The 22,917-nt window shown below is 35.6% G+C and overlaps 1 protein-coding gene across 1 annotated transcript in view; it reads left to right on the forward strand.

Annotated features, from left to right (window-relative positions):
* Window positions 1-22,917, forward strand: part of EMC2 (ER membrane protein complex subunit 2) — a 43,341-nt gene that overhangs the window by 17,906 nt on the left and 2,518 nt on the right. The window contains exons 6-10 of the mRNA XM_075023821.1: window positions 11,331-11,416; window positions 11,587-11,646; window positions 14,109-14,190; window positions 15,332-15,442; window positions 17,809-17,913. Coding sequence (XP_074879922.1) covers window positions 11,331-11,416; window positions 11,587-11,646; window positions 14,109-14,190; window positions 15,332-15,442; window positions 17,809-17,913 — 444 coding nt within the window. The remainder of the gene's footprint in view (window positions 1-11,330; window positions 11,417-11,586; window positions 11,647-14,108; window positions 14,191-15,331; window positions 15,443-17,808; window positions 17,914-22,917) is intronic.

Here is a 22,917-nt window from a genome sequence, read left to right on the forward strand (position 1 = left end):
CATAGCTGTCTGCAGTAAATCTTGATGGATTTTATCAGTGTATGGCCCAAAGAGTTTCAGAAATACTAAGTCTTCAGAGTTATGTTAAAACAAGATGGAACACATCTACAGTGAAGCCACAAGAATAGGTCACCTAGGTGCACTTTTTATGACCTTTTGCTGAAGCCAGTGGAAAATGGAGCACCATATTACAATGACTTCTGTGGACCACAGATCTTTGAAGTGTGCATTTTTGGCAGTTTTACTCTTCAGCCATCTCAACATGGCTAACGTCATCTGAGTGGTTTGCTGGATAGTTTTATAGAACAAAGTGATATATTTACATAAGTAATATGCATGACTATTACCTAATTTGGATTTCCTCCTTAACAAAATCATAAAGATCCATAAAATGGTAATATTTAGAAGCATAAAGTGTAAATATTAAAACAGCTGCATGATCTATTGGATTTCTTAAGATCTGAGAATGGAAGTGGAGTGTTAAATGCAAAGCAAAGGTTCCTTAATATATAACTACAGAGTAGGTTGGCTAAGCCTTGCATATGAAGAGTGAAAGTTAAATAGAAAGTTTTGATAAATTGTCATGTGCAGATTTCTTTGTGTCTTTTACCTGTTAATTATTTCCATGCACACATGTGGCTGCTGTAGGAAAATAAATATTTTGAGATTTTAAAAAAGAAACTGTTGCTGAGTTTGTCTTGGCACTCACCTTACCTTATAGCAATTTCTTCTGGTTCGCTGACACATGGAGTTGCTTATATACATTAAATGTTTTGGCAAGTGCTGTAGGTGAAACATAGATATTTGTTCACCCAGATCATGTAAAAATCATACTTTGCATCGACTGACAGTTTCAAATAGAAGCATGGAAAAAACTTTTTCAAAAAAATACTTATTTTAGACAACTAGCAGACTTTTCCATTATGAAAAGTGAACTTTGAACTCAATGTAATGGACATTTACACTTTCAGGTGAGGTTTTGTTGCATTCAAAACTCTGAAATCAAGATAACAGTAATTATTTTATTTCATTTCTTAGGATAGAATTCAAAGTACTCTTTGTTTTTAAAAGGTGATCATCTCTCAATGGTTTATCTCACTGTGAGCTAACTTGCTGAAAAAGATGACTCATTTGACAATGGAGCAATGTTAAATGTTGTCACTTCAGAGATCGTGTTTCATTTTTCAAAGCATGTAGGCGTTCAGTAAGTCTATCCCTTCTCTAAAGAGTTTAATGAATGAAATGTGACTCCTGTGAAAAGCAAAACTTGTGTGCATTTTAATAGGATAAGAATGTGAACCTTTTCCATTCTTGTCCATTTTGGTTGAAATGAAGGCTTATTAGAGCTGTAGCTGGCAGATTACTCTGTTATTAAGGCTGCATAACATTTTCCATTGTAGGGACTTTTTATTAATTGAAATTTAATGTAGTATGCAATTGAAAATCTTTATACTGGTGCTGAACAGTGGCTGAGTTGTTTGTAGATCTTCAGATAAAATGCTTAGTCTGTTTCTCAGAACAAAATAAGGGGGACATTGTTTTTTTTAGTAGGGTTGGTAGAAAGGACTTTTTTGTTTGTTTTTGCTGTTAATGTATTTCATTGAGAAATCCTCATACTGCTCTGCTTTGGAGGGAAGCCTTGGATACCAACAGGAAAAGAGCTCTTGGTAGAATGTAGCTTTTATTATACTATGAGAAAAACACCCAAACTGGCTAAGTTACAGGCATTTGAAAATCTTTGCTTCATGTTCTCAGTAGAGACTGCTGGAATTTTTATTAAATACATCTTCTTAAAATCCCATTTGTATTGAGCATGATCTATCCCAGGCTACAGAGACTAAGCAGGACTTCCTTGCAGTTGCTCCTCATGACTGTAGGGCTCTGGGAAAGGGGGAGAAAGTAGGGAGACTCCTTTCTTTTCTGAGTTGCACCCAAGTGATGAGCAGGAGAAGGAAAAAAAAACATCCAGAAGAAAATGAGTAAAAAGAGAAGGAAGCAGAAATGTGAGGACCAAAAGAGAAAGGTAATGGAATGTTAGGTGGTTAGTTAACAGGAGAGGTCAGGTCAGATGTAGGGGAACAGATGGCTTGAAGGGTGAGTAGGAGATCAGAACAGAGGGATTTGTATTAACATTTAAGTCTTGTGTGCTATTTTTTTTCTTCCCTAAAAAAAAAATCACATTTTGCCTTGAGGCACTGTATTTTCTGCTGTCAGTAAATAGCTTTGAGACCTACTGGTGAAATGTCTCTTATTCCCTGTAGTACCTGGTGTGTATTAGTTCTGTTAGTAACTGGTTTAGCTCTAATAGTGAAGGCATATACCATTTGAATGCTGCAAGTAACCAAACCTGTGGTTCTGCGACATGGGATTTCTGTTCTTTCACTAAAGAAAGCCCAGGTACACTTCATACCTTCTGGAGATAAGGCTAAATGCTCAAGCATGCTGGTTAAAAAATGCTAGAATCTGCCTGCCCTTAAAATGACTGGACATCTTTTGAAGTAAGTAGTTATTGTTCAGCTGTATCCTTTGTAAATTGAGGTAACACAATGGCTAAACTTTGATATAATATTGCAATATGAAATGTAGTGCCACATTCAAACTGTAGGCATTTTTAAATTGCAAGTTGATCTTCACAGTGTTCTCGGTATCCTTATTAGTGGTCTGGATACTACATTAAGGTTTATGTTTTGGATGGATTGCTTGTGTTAAGTTCAGTAGGCAATTTGCATGGAATTGATAATACCTGTATTTTCTATTTGATATGTAAGTCCTTATTTCTGTGAATGGGGCTCATACATAAGAACCTCACAAATGGAAGTAGCATCTTGGATGTTTGGTTTTTTTCTCTGATTTGTTCCAGAGCCATGTGAGATGAAATAGTACTGACATATGGAGAGCAGATGAAAGCCCAGCTCTGCAAAATTATTTAGGATTCAGTTCCTAAGCAGGCAGTTAGCTCTCTGATTTTGCTATTGATTTCAATTCTGTGATAAATATTAAATGAGGAATTTTTAAACTATATATATATGTCTGTATCAGATTAAGTTGAATGCCTTTTTGCATTATTTTACCCTGGCAAAGATTCTGCTTTTGGGGAGCAATTTGAATATAGGCCCATCTATTTTGATTAGATAGCTAAATATTTTTGCCAGTCAGGCCCGTTTCGAGGTGGCTGTCCAGGAGAGCAAAGAAGATTGATGATGATGTTCAGCACTTACGTTGGTGTCTAACCCACTCCACTGTCATCCTAGTGCATCTGCAGTTTCTCCTGATTATTCAGCTCAGCCATCAAGAAGATTGCAGAGCACTTGGTCAACACCAGGGGACAGTGAGATGAGGCACAAGTTCTGCCTTAATTCTAATCCACAGAAAATCCGATGTCTTTATTGGGGTGATAATTTTGCTGTTTTTCTTGCTGCTTTTTCAGCTAAGCTTTTAATACAACAAGACACTGTATATGCTTGCTTAGCTTAGAGCGTGTGGATAATCTCATTAACTTCATGGGTCTAGTAATATAGTTGTGTGAACGAAGAATTAAAAATTAGAATTCTCAGAACAAGATAGTGTTCTGGGTGAAGCTGGTGCCTTCCAGGGTTCATAAAATACTTCACTAATAACTCTGTTGTTTATGGGAGTGGGCAGGAGCAAGTGTAAGTGTATGCTCACATGAAGTTACACTTTCCCATATTTTGAGATTCTTTTTCTAGCCAAGCTGGACATGTTTCAAAAGAGGCACAGGAGGTGGCTAAGACGTGGGAATCCAGATACTAGAAAGATTCAGAGCAAAATCCTAGTACGTAGTATCATATAAATAGGCAGCAATTGTATATCATGAATATCTGAGTTCATTCTTCCTAGCATCTCTTTGTATCATTGTGCGTTACTACCCTCTTGACTGTATAGGTAACTTCCCCCCCTCCCAGTTCCTTGGCTACTAAATAACATGAGAATAATGAGCACTTAAGTCTAAGCGTTGGATATCTATTTATCATATGAACAGTAATAACTCTTTAAAACTCCTGCAGTAGCTGTGCATTTGTTTTGAACAGAGACCTCCTGTGAAGTTCTTGCAGCTTTGTACATTTGTCTAAAGGGCGCTTTAAGTTGCAAAAAGGACGATTGGTCACCAAATGAAGTACCTACTAATAGGGGGAATTTTCTGAGGTGATGTGTGTATGTTTCATTAAATATATTGCTAGCACTGCCGGGAAAGACACAATTAGGCCTAAACTTAAATATGTGTAATGGTAGTTCTAAAGGGAATCAAAACAGATAGTTTGGTACTGTGTCTGATGCAGGATGGAGTTCGTGAGAGGTATGAAGAGCTGCAGCTGCTGCTTCAGGTAGTCCCCAAGGAGGACTGATGGCTAAGCTGAGGAGGCACTATGTGGATCCTAAAGAAATGTTTTCTTCTTTTGACAGTTAGAGCATCACTTACCTTTGTGAGATTTTTTTTTTTTTGCTTCTTGTTCAATCATGATCAGTGAAGTAAGAGAGCAGAGTGCGTTCCAGGTTTTTTTCCACGTTTTGTTTTTGTGAGCATAGCACTTTTAAATGTTGGTGGAGATTTTGTCCCTTGAAATTAAGTATTTGAGAACGTAAGAACAGCTATACTGGAGTCATGCCGGAAGTCCATTTTACTTGTCCTGTTTCTGACAGTGACCCATAGCAGATAGTAGAAGTGTACAAGACGGGGACAATCACAGTATGCTCTGGTCTGTTCTGCAAGTTTCTATTAATTTTCATGTTATGGTTTTCCTGTGTCGGAAGTGGTAACTCTGTTTTTAAGAGCTCTTCATGAAATTTCTGCATTGGTTTGTTTTGTTTTGTTTTTTTTTTTAACTTTTTTGAACTTGTATAAATTTGGTGTACTTGAGTCTACAACATCATTCAGAAATGAAATTTCATTATTCATGGATTAGGCAAATCCCGCCCCCCCCCCCCAACCTTCAAATCTAACTATTTTATTTGATACCACTAATTTGCCTGTTATGGTCAACATTGTTTTCTTTTCACTTTATTCATGCCCATTATTTTAGGGATCTTTTGCTTTTTATTTCCCTCTAAGCTGAGAAGTCCTCCTCTGTCCAGCAGTTCTTGTTGCTATTCTGTGCCCTGTGAAACTCTGCTGGTGTTCTTGGTGTCCTTTCTGTTTTTTTTTTTTTTCTATATTTGGATGAGGAAGGAGAGGACAGAACTGCAGTCAGTATTAAAAATGCAAGAGCATTATGGAATTATACAATGGCAAAATGATGCCACTGATGTGTTCTCTTCTGTCTTCTTTTCTGGTAATTCTAGTATCATAGTGTTGAGGATTTGGGGTTTTAGGGTGTTTATTTTGTTTGGTTTTTAAGACCTCTTCTGAACATCGAACTGATGTTTTATAGAACTGTTTGTTGCAACTCCAGCTTCTCATTCCTAACTGGGCAAATTCAGACAGCTTTTCTGTGTACATTAAGTTAGTATTGTTTTACTCTATCTGCAGCCCTTTATCTAGATTAAATTTCAGGGGCTGTTTTATCATGCTGACATTCACTGTTGTGAATGCTGTTCTTTGCAACTGACTTTTGTTCTTTATGCTTCCATAACTCATTATTATCAATTAACTTCAGCACATCACTGTTAATTCCCTTGTTAGATCACTTATGAAGATGCTGAGCAGTAGTTTTTAGTACAGGCAACTCTGGGATTCTCAGTGCAGAGAACTCACTGGTGGTAGAAGAGAACTCTCTTCTCCTCTATTTTATATCTTTTGACTAATTTATCCATGTGAAGACCTTCCCCTCTTACACTGTGGCAGCTTAGTTTCCTTCAGAGCTTTCAGCTTCAGAGTGAGAGATCTTGTTGAAATTATTTTTGAAGTCGAAGTTGACTTTTAAATGGATCTTTATTCATCCACACTCTTAGTGACTCCTTTAAAGAACTCCAGTAGATCAGGGAAGCCTTACTTTCCTCTGTGTAAACTGTTCCTACTCTTCTTTGATATATAACATTTTTCATGTTTTCCAATTCCAGACTTTAGCTTTTTAGCCTTTATAGCTTCTACCAGTTTGCTGTGTGCTGATGTTAGACTTTATAGGCTATTTATTGGATTCCCCTTAGAATCCTGTAAAAAGTTATGTTCACCATTGCTGCTTAAGCTTTGACATTATCCCTAAAGGAGCAGCTTCAACTCAGCAGCTCTGTGCCTGCATAGATTCATTTGCAAGATTTGGCCTGGTTTAACTGTCTTCCATGGTCAACTTTGAAAAAACTTTAAGTCTGGTAAGAGTTTGTTCGTTATGGTGGTTGTATTCAGATTATATGGTATTTTTTGACGTCTGTGTAATCCCTTCCCTTTATCTTTGTTGTAGTTGCTTACGCTTCTGTTTTGATTTGCATATTGCAATTTGAAGGAAATTATTTTAATGTATCAAACTCTCAGACCAAATGCACATTTTCTAAAATATTAAGTCCTTGATAAAAACAAATACAAAAATTAGAAGAATTTCTTTTTAAGATGCAAAATGTAATTTGTTTAATGCTGCAGCAGTTATACAGATATGAAATTGTTCCTTTCTTAGAGATGTCAGTCCCTGAAAATTCTCCTACTAATACTTTCTTTGCAGCCATGAAATTTAGAACAATCTTAGACTCTCTCTTGGTATGTTTTACTAATCACATGCAGAAGTTGATAAATGTTCAACTCCTCACTTCACTTTGAGTCTACCTAATGCTAATTAAAAAGAATCATGACAAATGGAGGATTAGTTCTTGTGCCAGATTGGGGATTATTAGTCTTTAAAAGAAATAGCTTAGAAAGGTTCACTATTTAATAAATATGTGACATACTGAAGTACCTTAGTCCATATGATACTGATTACGGTATAAGTGTTTCTTTAAGATGGCATATATCTTTTGATTAAGAATGCTGGATTTACAGAATTGGCCAATAACCATTCTAGTGTTTTGTTTTAAACTCTGGAAAATTGATAGGGGGATTTCCATGTCATGGGTTCTGCATGGTCAAACACTGCAGATCTTGTTGCAGCACTGAAAGTTTTGTCTTTTCCTTTTGATTTAAGGTGGAAGGAGAAAGGAGATTGATTTCATTTTTGTATCAGGCTTGTTCTTACAAATCTTACGGTCACAATGCGAAGAACCGAAATGTAACTCTTGAACAATATTTTTTTACCTTTATTAACTTAATTGTTACGACTATTTTAGTATGCTTTGTAGATTTCAAAATAATTTCAGATCTTGTAGTTAAAAATAAGTTTCTCATGAATATTCTTAGTGGACTTGAAATTAATGATTGAACAGATTTGTACTCTGCATTTTGCTGGTTTTTAGTATCTTGCAATAGGTCCCCTAAAAATGAGCTTATATTTTGAAATGTGAGATTTTTACTAAAAAAAGGCCTGAAACATAATAAAATTGCTTATATGAAATTGCCTGATTTTCTTATATCAGCTGATACTTAGGTTGGTAATAAATCGGGATATATGAAATAAATGCTAGGTAAAGCTTATGTAGAATTGGGGGGGGGGGGCTACCTTTCCTTATCAAATAACTTTTTTTTTTTTGCCAGGTAAAGGGGTTATTAGTGTTGGCAGTGGTTCTGCACAGTAAAACATTTTGTTTAAATTGATGGAAATAAAAATTGATGCTATGTGTATAAATTGTCTTTAGTTACGCCGCTTTCCTCAGGATGCTCAGTAAGCATACTGAGTATGAGCCCCAGCTCACTGAGGAGGAAGCTGATACACGCAGGAAGCTAGATAGGGGCTCAGAGGCAATACAAATCAGAATGAGAATTAGAAGTTTACAGCACACTAAATGCCCCATGTTTTGGTTTTAGGGCAGGCCTTTTCATATATGTTTTTCTTAAAGCATTGACAACTGGAGTCATTGAATTTCAGTTTTGATTTAAAAAAACTCTGGATAGTCTTTCTGTTTCAAAACAAAAACTAGAAAGTCAGATGGGAGAGAGTCTGTGAATACAGGTAAAAGCAATAGTAGTTTGTTTTCATGTCTATTTTTTAGCCTGTCTTACCACTCCTAGGAATCACAGGTTTGAATACTTCAGTTCTACTGAACACCTATGTGTATGTCTCTTGGCAATGCGTTCAGAATATTTGTGTTACTAACATTTTTCCATCACATAAATAATTGCTTTAAAAAAACCCTATATCCTCATTGACTTCTTCCCAGTGGTTTTAAAGAGACTTTGAAAAATTCTATGCTACTATACAACATTTTGTTCATCCTCTGAATGTCAGCACTGTTTGAAGTGGCTGAGTCTCTTTTTTGTAAACTAAGAGTTCTCTGTAAATAAACTTACCCCAGCATTTTTGAAGGTTTATTTGAGGGTAAAGAGAGTGCAGATTTCAAGCCTAGATGCTGCTTTATTTTTGGTGATAAGGAAGGTGGATAAAAAAGGAAGTTCTAAATACTGTTTTTCCTCAAATAAGAAACAAAAAGTGTAATTTTTAAGAAATGTTGTGGGATTTGGTGCAGTTTAGAAGCAGATAAATTCTGTCAAATGTGTATGTAATTCATTTAACTCCTAAATGCTACCATCAGAACATGTTAATTATGTCTAATCCTTCTGTCCTCATTATTTGATTGCATTAGATGACATGCTTGTTATAGGTAAACATCAGTTTATATTTGTGACTAGAAATAGTTGTAGCTTTTCATAAATTAATGTCTTGAGATTCCAGTGATTTATGTTACTTGGGAGTGCTGTGGTTAAGAAATAAAGCAGCCATGGAGAAAATCTGTTTCCAGATTCTTTTGGAGGACTGAGTTGCATGCAATTGAAGGAGTTGCATTAGAAACAAAAAAGGAGGGTGGCTTATGTATACTGTTCCTGTTTGCCATTGCAAATTAAGTTGTCAGATGCACTGATTGATTTTATATATTAAAGAGATTATTTCGGTTCCCAAGCAGTTTAGTTTTTATCAGTCGATTGTTTTTTCTTTAGATTTTGAAAATAACAACTGAATTTTTAATCAAAAAGCTATATTTTAAAGTAGATAGCCCGTTACCTGCAAAAAAACCTTCTGTCTTTGTAAGCTGTAATTGCATGATACGCCTCTCTGGCTGTGCATGCTGTTATCCCCACTTTCCCTTCTTTCATGTTTCGGGCTCAGTGGGCAGGCCGCTGGGCTGTGTATAATATCAGCATTGGGTAGTGAGTTTAACACTACCCTGGTGCTCCCACCATAGCAGGGGTAGTGACCTGCTATACAAAATGCTTTGAGACCTCTTCATAAAATGTGATAGAGAACAACAGGTTTGGTTTTGTTTTGGTTTGTTTGTTGTTTAGTAATAGTAGCAATATGATAAGAATGTGGGATTATTCTTTTTATAGTAAAAAAAAGTTCAATTACACTGTTATATTTATTTTAAAAACTCAAAAATAAAATAACAAGTGTGTGTTATTGTTATAGTGATAAATGTGGTCAGCAGTTAGAATTTCCACAGTCAGTTACGGCTTTTAGCCGAGTGCCTCCCAAAAAAAGTAAAATGATGAATGTAACTTCATAGGTTGCAGTTTGACAAAGAAGCAGTGGAAAACAAAATGACTGTGGGTAAACCTACCACATTGCCTGTGTCCTAATTTGTCTCCTGATTGTTCTGATGAATTTTCTCTCTGCCTGTGCCTTGCGTTTAAGCAGAAGAGTGAAATATTTTTTCCTCACTTGAGTAATTTTCACTGAATTTTCATCAAATATGTTTGTGGGGGAGGTGACGGGGAAAAACTCAAAGGAAAGAATTGACCTACAGTTAGTGTTAAAAGCATTTCTAGTTGTGCTATTTTGGTAGCTTGAAAAAGTTTACTCTAAACGCGACACTCTCTTCTTCTGGAAGCAATTAATTTGTTCGGGTGATGATCAAAGGATAAGAAATTATTTAAGAGAATAGTTATGTTTAAAATACTGTAAAAGTATAAGAACTCTTTTGGGGTGTATGTGACTGTGATCTTGGGAAGATACATCATGAAGAAACTAATTTCAGAGCTATCTTAAAGTCAAAGATTAAAATCGTTTAAGGTTTTGTTGAAGACTTCTCTCTTCCTGTGCTGTGAAGGCTTCTGTAAGGTGATACCCAACTGTATATCCTCTTTATAAGATACAAAATGGGATGAGAGCTATGAGGGGAATAAACAATGGGACTTCATTCCCAGATAAAATGTGCCCTTTTTTTTGGTATTTTTTTATTAATACTATCTCATGGACAAATGGCATATAAGTGTGTGTGTATATGCAGACACATCAGGCACACCAGACCGTCTGTCCTCTTGTCTGACTACAGCGGTTGTGATCACCCGGGAGAACAGCGGTTGTAGGCGAGACAGGAGGCTGATGGTGTTCATTCTTTGAGGCATGTTACACTGGAATTTGGTTTTACTTTCATTCTGTCAGATTCCCGATCTGATGACTTTCAGGCTGGCTGAGGTGTAGTGCTGTTTGCTCCAACTCTGTCAGACTGCTGGGAAGACATCCATTGTTTTGAATTACACCTCAAGTGTATCTTGATTCACAGCTCCTACAGGTCTGAAAACTGCTTTTAGAGAACTGTAACCAATGTATTTCAGAAACTGGAATATTGGATTGAAGTACAGAATAATCAACTATTAAAATTCTGTGTATCTTTTCTCCTGGTGGTCTGTAACAACTTTTATAGTGTTCAACATTTAAATGCATTATAATTCTTGGTTTTATATTGTTTATTGTTTCCACCCACATATTAAAGTACTGCTCAGTTTTGCCATTGAAATGGCTATTTTATATTCCCTTTACATTGAAGAGCCTTCTTTGTGCTCCAAGAATGGTAAGAGACTGGTTTATGAAATTGGTGTGTATTCAACATTAATGAAAGATAGCATTCAGCACTCCAGCAAGAATCTTTATAAATGGCTGAAAGCCATATTTATACAGTGGCAACCAAGATGCATCTGTGGGATTCTCTAAGACTCAGTCACCATCTTTCCTCTTCAGTTATGGATCTTGTGAATGACAAGGTGGGGGTCTTTGGAACGACTGAAGATTAGTGTCCCCTGCTGTTTTGTAATTATCAGAATCTGGACAGTCATTTATTTGAATGAAATAATGCATACAGTTTGTGTCTCCAAAGAAAAGCATACATAATGTGATTGTAAGAAGAGGTTTTCAGTCTCTCAGTGGGATGTCATAGGGTATGTTTATAAACTTCAACCTAGCAGTTGCTCTGCGGTGGAATTCCACTGGTATTGAGATAATAATTTGCACAGTCAAATTGCTTTCTTTACAAAAACCCAGGGAATTATGAGACACTAATCCTTTATTAATGTCAATCCATAGGCAGCAAGAAAGCGTAAGATTGCCATTCGAAAAGCCCAGGGGAAAAATCTTGAGGCCATCCGAGAGCTGAATGAGTATCTGGAACAGTGAGTGTCTTATAAGAATACAGATTGTGTTTTGGTATTCTGATAAATCTTTTTAATTAAAAGGGAATTTGCATTTGATTTACGCTTTTGCTTCCATGCTGGTCATTTACAGAATCCCTTGCACATTCTTTCTATTTTTCCTTTTTTCCTCTCTTGTCTTCTCTATACAGATTTGTTGGAGACCAAGAAGCTTGGCATGAACTTGCAGAACTTTACATCAATGAACACGAGTAAGTTGTTTGCTAAGTCCACATAAAAACGGCTAAATTAAACCTACTCTGTGTAAGTCAAAGACCTCAGTGATTTTTTTTGAACGACTAGTGTTAGAAAGTATGCTGTCACATTTCCAATATAACAACCATCAATAGAAAATAATTACCAAACTTATCTGACTACCAAATGCTTTAAGAAGGCTTTTGATTTTAAAACAGAAACAGTTTACTTAATTACCTGCATGTTTCAGTCATTTTTTTAAATCCAGTATTTTAAAAGAAGTGGTTTAAGTGTAGCAGGGAACAGCACTTATTTCCCATAATTTTTCATTCAAGTGATGTTTTTTACTAGTTATAGATTTTAAATTCTTTACTTTTAAAATCAGTTGGTCACAGCAACTGGTATTCTGATTTTCTTTTAGCCTACCTCTGCAAGAACTTTTAGTAACCTTTATAAAAAAACCCAAACAAAACATGGATCCAGATTTAGAGGCATCTGGTCGCCTGGGTACAAAACCCAATGCAATCAAGAATGCTGAATGTTGTAGTAACATGCTTATTGGATATTTAATGTTTTTGTTAGCTTTTTTTTATTGCTGTAGTGACAGGAGGAAATCCCAGTGTGAGAGGATTAGCTCAAAGCCTTAGTGCAAGTTTTCTAATATCACAGCATTAATTCTAACCTCCACCCAAAGGCGTATCTTTTTTTTTCCCTTTCTTTAGTTCTTCAGCCCAGCCTGAATTATATCACATTGTTTCCTGCCTTCCTTTCCAGAGAGTAGTAAAAGAATCAAATTCTAAAGAAAGAAATAGCCATTCTCACTGTGATGAAAAAATTGTTCCCCCATCACCTCTCCTTCCACCCCATTCTCAAAGAAAACAGTTATTAAGCTCTTTCAAATGCTGACTTAAGGAATAATCTAGAATTTTGATATCCAGATTTCCATTTGTTTTGGGAAATTCACCAGCCAGCTTTCCAATAGCTATTTTTTTTTAAAAAAAAAAGGTTAGAAAGATATTTAAGCTTGTCAAATCTGTCGGTACAAAAGTGAATGATAGAGTGGTGCAAACATACATATTCCGTTACTGGGTTTGGGGTTTTTTTGGCTATAATCGTTATTACAAAATTGTGTAATAAAACCTGAGAAATTGCTTTTGCTTATATTTGTCTTGATCTGTAATTCCAATTATAAATAATATGTAGAATTTTCTCCAGTTCATTGAAAGACTTGACTGCTCACTGTATTTTTATGAACATTATTATTATTATTATAATTATTTTGATGATGAAATGGGGAGAAAATTGGGATCTTGGCTAAAAAGCAACTAAAAGATAATTTTTTTAAAACAGAGACAATTCGTCAGCTTACTTATTTTATCAGTGTCACAAATTTAGTCTTGCTTGTGAAATCACCATGCTGTTACCATTGTTCATAAACACACTTAGATGTACAAGGTTTATATACGCTCTGTTCTGTTACGAGGACTGTGGCTTCTGCTTTTGGAGAATGAAATGGCTATCCTTTTATCTTCAAATTAATATTTGAAATACATATATGACTATCATAATGTGCACAGGAGAAAACCACAATGTATTAATTTTAAGAAGTAAGATTTTACAGATTATATGGTTTAATATTGTCTCATAATTGCTAAATTGCTTTTAGTCTGATATTAAATATCTACCCACACTGTCATTATAAACATTGCGGCCCTGAATTTTGGAATCCTATCATGTACACTCTGTGCAACAGTGCTATCGCATATCTGTAGAAGATGTAAATTCTGCAGGGAGCTGTATTGGTTGAAAGACTATGAAGCTAAGATTTTTATAAATAAACCTACATTTTGAGCTTGACTTCTTAATTTTTTCTGAAAGCTCTCATTTAAAGAACAAGTACTAGCCTTTTCTTTATTCAACGATAAGTTGTTGCCCATTTGGACTGGTACGATGCTATTTTCGTATATACATTTGAACTGTTTGATTTTTAGAACTGCTTTTAGTATGGTTTTTCGATCTCACTTCTGTGGTTCACTGTGAGCAGGTACAGTTAACTGACAGTGTAAGCGCTCTGGTCTGTAGCTTGGTTTGTGAATCCTCAGGTAGCTGAAGTTACTTGTAGAAAAAAATGAACTCTTTTGTAGTCTGAGTTCAGTGTCTTAAGTACCTAATGCCTGTTTCTACTCATCACTCTTGTTGATAAGAAATAGCACTTATTAATAGGAAATGAGTATATTAAATGCTTTCCATAAGCTGTTCCATATATACCTAGACTGTTAAATTTTGTACATTTTTCACTATGATGTAAAAATAGTAACTTGAGGTTTCAAACATCATTTTAAAAGAAAATATTTTTCTTAATTGTGAATCACGTGAAGTTATGGGGGAAAAGTAAGACTTCTTTTATTGTGCTGTAAAGAAACTGAAGCAAAGAACTGTATATGCTGTTTCATTTTGTCGCTGTTTTTATATTCCTCAGCTATGCAAAGGCAGCCTTCTGCTTAGAGGAGCTTATGATGACTAATCCACACAACCACTTATATTGTCAGCAGTATGCTGAAGTAGGTATTTTTGGAAAAATCAATTATGTTTGAATATATATTCTGTTTTTATGTTACTGAAGTGGTGAAAATGGAATACAAATGGTTTCTTTAATTTTTCCCTAGGAGATTTAAGAGAGTATGCAGAGAATGTTAACATCTCGTAGAACTTAACATGTTAAGAAAACTGTATTTTCTTACTCGCTGTGACTAAGCTAAATATAAGAGTAAGGACAGGAAATATTGAAGATAAAAATTCATTTTAAATGAGCTATTCTTGTTGAAGTGTTTATGCATTTTTCAAATCAAGTGCATGAGAAGTTAAACTTTTCCACAACAATGCTGCCTAGGAGGTTATGATATATTGCCTGTTACTGTGGAGCCAGATCTCGGGATCCACGTAGGAAATTTTGCCTGAAAGAGCGCTGGAGGGAGAGAGGGCCCTTAGAAGTTTTAACTCAAGGTTTTTAGTCATTAGCATTCTTTTTTCAGATGTATTTTTTTTTTTTCCTCAATTGTACTGTTAACTGCTTAGAATGGATTTGTTTTGTTAATGTGGATAAAATGGGATTAACATTAAAACTTGAAAGTCTAAATAACTTTCTGGTAGAAAGACTGAAGCATGTCTTCTAGTATTTATCCCTCTTTTTGTTGATCTAATAACAGGCAAAATGAATAGAAAAACAACAGAGTAATATTCTAAACTTTGTACACTGTTGCAGTTGAATAGATAATGAAAGGCATTGTGTTGTTTTGTGTACTGGTGTAATGCATGCTGAAGGAATATAGAGTTAGATTTATATAGATTTATAGTAGTCAGAATTTCACTTCAGATTTAAAGTTTGTGTTACTTTTCATAAGAGACTATGCCAAGGTTGTAAGTATGTGTAGGTGTAAAATAATCACTTTTTATTCTTGTAGCAATAAATTAATTAAACTAATGCTGGCTTTTTTTCCTCCTATAGTTAAATATTTAAAAATTTGTATATTGTAAAGAGCTTGGATTTCTCCCAAGCCAGTATTTGGCCTTTAGTAGCACTCACCTGATTTGAAATACCGTGCGAAACAAACCTGAAGTGAGGTTTCATAGTATCTTTGCTTCAAGAGTGAATGTCTGAGATACGGATGATGTGCAAGTTTCAGGAGCTTATAATTTTTACAGGTTAAATACACTCAAGGGGGGCTTGAAAACCTTGAGCTATCAAGAAAGTATTTTGCACAAGCACTGAAGCTTAACAACAGAAATATGAGAGCTTTGTTTGGACTTTACATGGTAAGCACAATTATAGATTTTCCATGTTATCATTTTGAATATATTTTTATGCATGTATGTTATCCTTTACCATTTGCTGGGGTTTTTTGTTGTTTTTTTTTCTGTTGGTTTGACTTAATAGCTCAGATTATTAACTGTTTTTAAATACTGAGTATGGAGAAATTTATGCCAGTAGGTACTCCTTACTTCAAGTGCTTTTAAGCTTTAAGTCTTGCCTGTGTTTTCCAAGAATTATCATTATTGGCACATGAAGGTAACTTCTTGAAATAGGATTTAAAGTCATACTCCTCTCTACAAGAAGGTGAACTGCTGAAGAGTACCAGCACAGTGTGATGGCTGCTTTTTTTTTCTACTTTTTTTTTTTTTTAACCAGCCTGGGTTTTTTTTCTTTGTTTTTTCTCACTCCAATTTCTAGATACAACTTTCTACTTTCAGTTTCAAAGTGAGTCTTCAGCTTGCACAGCATTGTTAGCTTGAGTGTGACCATGACTACAGTAACTATGGGTAACACGTACTGGCACCAGCTCTTCAGTTTCTCTAAAGATACTGAGGCCTCTATTGAACATCTTCCTTTAGATTTTAGATCTTTTAAAAGATCTTTTTAGGGACAAAACCAGAAAGGTTCCTTGGGGGGGGCAGCTTACAGAGACACAAAGGCAGGTAACTTTGACACTTCCTGCTAATACCAGGCAATAGCAGCTTCCTTTCAAAGACTTGTTAGGCATCACCATTAAGACTCCAAGAGACTTAGACCTAATCTTCTTAGCCCATCTGCAGAGATTCTTGGGTTGGCGATTGTATGTTCAAGAAGGAGAAGAGCCTGCCTCCATGCTGTTCCTTAGGTCATTTAGCTTTTTAGGAGTAAGTTTTGTACCAAATCTGTTTATTGGCCTAAACTGATTTTTAAGGTGTGTATACATATAGACTTCTGCATTGATTCTAGAACAGGCCTGGGGTTTATTATGGCCAATCTTGGCTCTTGATCTCTGTCAGATCTTATGTTCTGCCTGTTATTTTCAGTCTGTAAAGTAGATTTAGAGCCTGTTATCTGTGATGATCTGGCTGGCAACCTTGAGCTAACATGACCCAAGCATTTGGGAAACTTGTTTTGGCAGTGCCTGAAAGTCATACACATAAACCCTGATTTGCATAATGCAAGTTCATTACTCCAAAAAATGTGTGTATGCTCTGTTTCAGTTCTTCAGTTTTGCTCAGCTGGTTGCTGTCACATTTTTACTAGGTGGTTTTTGCAAGCACAGTTTGCCACCACTGCTTCAGTATCTACCCTTTGGCTCCTGATTTCTTTGTAATGCTGTTTCCAGGCTTTAGGATCTGGTTTTGCTGTGGCTGTGGCTTTTGTACTTGACAGAAGTGCCCAGTGTTTGTAGTCCCCCAAAGAATGTCCATAACTGTGGTAAACTTTCCACAAAGGCTTTCAGCTGTATCTACTGAGGAAACTGGTCAGTACTTCATGGAATTCAGGAAACCAGAGAGAATTATGCCTCATCTTAGGGCCCTGACCTTGTACTAGATCACAAATTCAATTCATGTGGGCATGGCTTCAGAGAATGCATTCCTGAGTTTGTGGAGGGTGCTGCTTTGACAGTCCCACTCCTCTCCTATTTCTGGAGGTAGTTTCAGGGAGATAACTGTAAGGGAACATTCTTTAAGTTTGAAATGTGTTATTCATGTAGACATTTGCTTCCATGCTCCTTTTTAAAATCTTGTCTGGAGGTTCTTCATTGATTGGTGAGAGTAGGGTTCTGTAGTTCTTTGCATTCAAGTACTTTTGCACTCAGAAAGATGTTCTGGGAGGGAGTAACAGTGATTCCTTGCAAAGTGGATTTATTTATATAAGTGGAAAAGTCTCTGAGATGAGTTTAGTTCTTAAGAAGTCTTTTTCATTTTTTTTCAGGGGAAGATGGGCATAGTTTATGTACAGAGTCTTGCCTTCATTTAAAATGTGCTTTCTGATGCCATAGGGAAAAATGTCATGTTTTTAATGGCAGTTTGGACACACAAGTGATGTATTTTATACCATCTCTGGTAACAAATTGAATCCGAAAAACTAATTCATAATTCTCAATTTGGGAAAAGCAAATTGGACTAGCTGATCATGTCCAGGTTTGGTTCTTAACTTGGAACACAACTGAGCGGAAGCCTAATTTAGCTTTAATTAATAAAGCAATTCTTTAAAGGTTTACATGATTCTTATTTGGATGCATTTACCAGTAACTGTTTTTATTTTTTTCTCCTTTTCCACTATCACTGTGCGTGGGGCTCTGAATGCAAAGGTGCTGAATGCTCTCATTTTTTTCATGCACATATATCTTACAGTTACACTGTTCTTATTTTTGTATTCCTAGTCTGCCAGCCATATTGCTTCCAATCCAAAAGCAAGTGCAAAAATGAAAAAAGATAATATGAAATACGCCAGCTGGGCAGCTAACCAAATAAATAGAGCATACCAGGTTAGTACGTCATAGTTTTATGATACTCTTGACATGTTCTGTAGTTCTTTTCTGCACTTGTATCAACTGCTATTCAAGAGGTTAGATATGACGTGTACATCAGCATAATCTGCTTGGATTTTTTGCATTCTGCTTCTGTTAGATTTCCTGGAAGCCAACCAATTAATACAAGGTTGATGTTTTACAGTTATTAATTAGTATTATTTACTTATTAGCTTTAAACAGATTATTTTCTACTAACATTAACTGAATGTACACTAGTGTAATGTTGACCTCCAAGACTCAGTTCTGCAGCTAAGTATTTTAATAAAACCTTATATCTTAATTCTTAGAGTGATTTGGTCATCTACTTCTATTTTACTAGAAAACAAATGAAAATTCTAGAATTTTATTTTTCTTCAGTTTATTCTGACCTTTCAAAATCATATTTAATGGTGTTCCTAATAATTACCTTAGTAATTGTGACTGAAGTTGGTTTCTCATAGTTCTATAGAAGAATGCCCATTGAATTGTGAAAATGTAGACTTTGTAGGCCACAATCAAAGCTTACTGAAGTCATTAGGAGTCTTTTCAGCTATTTGAAAGGTTATACATAAACATTTAGATTTGCTTTTGTATTACAAACCTCTATATTTTTTCTATAACTACGAATGAAAACAGGGTTTAGCTCATAGGTTCTGCTGTCTGTGCATCCCCAAAATTGTACATCTGTTTGACTCCCTTACAGCTATTCTTAATGATCTGCCAATTAAAGTTTATGTGTAAGTAATCTTGAACATCAAGATCATACTGTCCAATTCTCCCTTGAACTTTTTCTGAGCAAAAATGTTGGTATTAAATGCAAAGCTGTTATACATGTAATGCTTCTTTCTCACTGTAATATTTCAGTATCAGAACCCAACATTTAATTTTTCTTTTGCTGCTACTGTTTCACAGTTAATACTACTGAATGGCCTTTTGACCAGCTCCATCTATTATGGAATTAAATTAGGATTTTCTTTTATGGCCAGTGCAGTTTTCTTAATACACTGTATGTCAATTCATTGCCAAGAGTGCAGCTTCTTGTGGCTGATGTGTTTTTGATGTATTACAACTTTGAAGTATTTTCCATTTACCCTGATTGGCCCTGTAGCTTCTGACTGTACTTGACAGTGAAGAATATTGTATCCCTGAGGACGTAATTAACCATTTTGTACTTGTGTGCATGAAGTTTATTTCTCTGTTTTGCTCTTTAAATGAGTCCCTGCTTTTCATTATAAATCATTTACCTGCTCATGACAGTAAGGTGTGTATGAATTACCAATTTTGTCTGATGTCCCATAAATAAGCAGGACTTCTTTTAACTTCAGTATGTCTGGCATTCCTGTAAGCACAGTATTGATGGAAAACTCAAGTATTGCAGGATTTAAAAACAAACAAAAGAAACCCCCAAAACCCCGTGAAGAACAGAATACACAGTGGATTCACCACTGATAGAACAAAAGAGGTTTTAAAAGATGTGTGAATTTTGAGTGAAAACTATTACTCCATGCTTTACATCTTAATAAAATGAACTGCTTAGATTAGAGTAGTTTTGAACACATGTTTTAAGTGAATATTGCAACTGAAGTTTCCAGTTCAAAGCAGCAGTAGAGACCTGTTAGCACGTCTGGGAAACAGCCCCTTTCAGGGTGCATCAGGATATGTTGGCTGTGGAATGGTGGCATACCAAGGTTAAGACCTAGAAATACGCATCTCCCGGTTCTGAATATACTGAAAGCTTAATTATGACAGTTTGTAGTTACTTGACTTGAAGCCAGATAAGCATGCCCTTTTTTTTTCTTTTTTTTTTCTCTCCATGGGGCTTTCTGTTAACATCACAATATGTCAAACAAAATATGACTAGTAATGGGGGAGGGGGTTCTGGATGTGGGGTGGGTATTTTGTTCTTTGGGTTTTGTTTTTGTGGTTTTTTCACTGGAAAGTGCAATTCCACTGTTTCTGTGAAACTCTTTTGGATCCTACATTAAGCATTTTTGGTTTAGGCTTACCAGAACAGATCATGTTAACACAACTAACATATATCTAAAACACATGTCATAACTTCTTTGTGACTTCATACTTTTGTGATACGTTGCATACTTCAGCTGCTCTTTTTAGCTGTTTGGGACATTAAAATGACGAACACCGTATCTGACTGGAATCATAGGGGGAATTTAGCTGTACAGAAAATGTAAGTGCTCAAGCTAGTATTTGGCAAGCAAATGGCGTGAACACCCCCTTCCTCTTAACAGAAGTACCACAAGAAGTTCTAGTGACTACAGCTGGACAGGACTGCCCCAGCCCAACCCTACTGAGCTTGTTACATGACTGCAGAAGGGTTTGGCCGCTCCAGTGTGTATGTCGGAGACTTACAACATCCAACATCTACAGCAAATGGTGTTCGGTGATGTAGTAGGTGGCAGTTTCCCCTATGAGCCAGTATTGATTTGTTGCTCCCTTAACGTGTTGAATGGTTGGAAATTGTCATCTTTTGGACCTAGGGATGTAACCGTGGTCGCTTGTGCCAGTGGAAGCCCTTACAGCATTCCTCCATTAGTGGAGGGTTGTCTAGCCAGGTTTTAATCTAGATACTTATATTATCTGTATAAATCCTCCTCACTTTCCTTGCATTATCCAAAGCACTTTGTAATAAGAGCCTTAAGAGCTTGTTGAGTTTGGCATTGACTTGTTTTATTAGTTGGACCTTCTTATACTGTTAAATGCAATTTTTCCAGTAGTCATGTTCTAGAGAATAAGATGCATTTAGAACCTTGGCTTCAGTGCCTAGACAAATTATATGAATTCGTGACTTTAAAATATGAAGTTATTAATTCAAAAAGTTATTTTCGAGCAATTGTCTTACAGTGAGATCTTTCCCCATTTTCAGCCTGGATTTGAACTTGAATTACCAACAGTTTGCTCAGTAATTTTGGAAAACTGCCTTTATTTTTTCAAATTCAGCACTGGCTATAGTTGCATTTTTTTATTTTATATGCAATTTACTTGAAATATTTTTACTGGTCCCCTTCTTTCAATTTATTCTCTCATTCAGGCAGTTTGCTTTGGCACTTGATTTTTGCTTTTCCTATGCATTCTTGTATGAAATCAGAGGAACCTTTTAGTTTTTTGTCATTTAAAGAAAACAATCTTTAGGTGTGAAAAGAAAACCTTATTTTCACCAATCTTGGTTAGACTGTACAGCAGTTTCTTTACAGGAAAACATGGTGATAAAGAATAGTTGAATTAAATAATTTTCTGAAAAGCACAGATATTTGATGCTCCATGAGGTTAATATACTTATTTTGATGTTAAATATGTAACCCTCTGTGCTTAGTACTTCTCACCTGTGCCTAATCTAGGAGAAATGTAAACTTTTGCAGGAAGACAGAAAGGTTTTGTAGCTAGGGCTGCTGTATGGAGCTGGAATTCCTGGCTGCTAACATATGCTCTGAAAAAAATGGTCATTATTCTCTAGGCCACTTAAATTTAATTGACTGGGTGGAAAAAACCAGAAAAAAAATTTTTCTTAGTTTTAATCTTTCATTTCAGATGTTAGCGAAGTACTCATTATTCAAAGAATTATTTTAGGTTTATTATTATTACAAGCTTGGTTTTGCTGTATCACTGGGAAACTGAATTATTCTCTCTGTGCAAACCCTGTGAAGAATGTGTATCTGTTCTGACTGAGGACATGAGTCACAGTTACTTTAACATCGAAACAAAATATGGCTACCTAGTGCTCTTCAATTAGGTAATTGGTTTAGCATGTCCTCTGGTAGAAGCGTTTCAGCAGAGGCAGGCAAGTTTGATTAATGCTCACAAAAATCTTTAATGTGATCCTACTCATAGTAATTTTCCAGATACATGCTTCTTGGGTACATTGCTAAATTCTTCTGTGTTAAGCAGTCCACATGTTATTTATGGTTGGAGAGGTGATTTTGTTACAAACCATTTGGGAAACAGAAAATTAAATCATGATTTTAAGAAATGGATTCCGGCTCAATCAGTCAAATTGCTGTGTAATGGCAGAATAGACAAAATAATTGTTCGTCAGGGCAAATTTGAAGTGATTACGTTTCCAAGTATACTTCTGTTTGTTATGACGCAGAGTTTGGTTTTATTTGTTCAGCTTAAAGTACATGTCAGTATCATGAAGGCAACCAGTCTTGAAATTAGCAAGTAACATTTTTTAAACTAATGTCTTATGTCGGTTTTGCTTTCCGTGTCCCTGAAGAGAAGTAAAATAAGTAAAATTCATCTTATTTTGAAGTTTCCTCTGTGTCCTTTCTGTGTGTCTTGTCAAGCATGCTTTTTGACCACAGTATATTCAGGCTTCTGTGCTTTTTATTGAAATCTCTGAATGCTTTGAATTTGAAACAATTTTTCAGCTGAGGATTTTGAGTTCTGTTTTTTTCATTTGGTTGTTTTTGTGAAAAGATTTGGACTCCCCAAGTATCTGCTTAGGACTATTCTTGTTTAGTGTGAACAAAAAGAGGATATTCTGTTAAGTCAGATCTAAGCAAGTTACTTCTCTCACCTGGGAGAGCTTTGATTTTCCTCTGAAATTGGCTGTTGCAAGTCACTATGGAAACTGCACAACCTGAAGAATGGGTTTATACATACTACTAGAGCCAAACATGGCACATCAGTTCATCATCTGGAAATATGAAAATGCATCATTTTCAGTATGTCTCTTAATTATAAAATGTCACAATAACAACATTTCATTCTCCTAACTATTTAATTTGAAATAGCTTTTCATTTACTGTGCCAAAACTATTTTTTTAAGAACTCAGTACTGATTGGGAATCCCAACATTAGATTGTAGCCTAGGGGTCAAAAGCAGGTTAACAGGTCCTGCAGCTTGTTGCTGGTGTGATATTACCTGGGTTTGATGACTTAATCTTTCTTAACAGGTCATGAAGAGTTTGCTAAATTAAGTTAATTACAAGAGAGAAGGAACACATTATAAATCAAGGACTA

The sequence above is a fragment of the Buteo buteo genome, chromosome 3 (assembly GCF_964188355.1).
Source record: "Buteo buteo chromosome 3, bButBut1.hap1.1, whole genome shotgun sequence".
Classification (NCBI taxonomy): domain Eukaryota; kingdom Metazoa; phylum Chordata; class Aves; order Accipitriformes; family Accipitridae; genus Buteo; species Buteo buteo.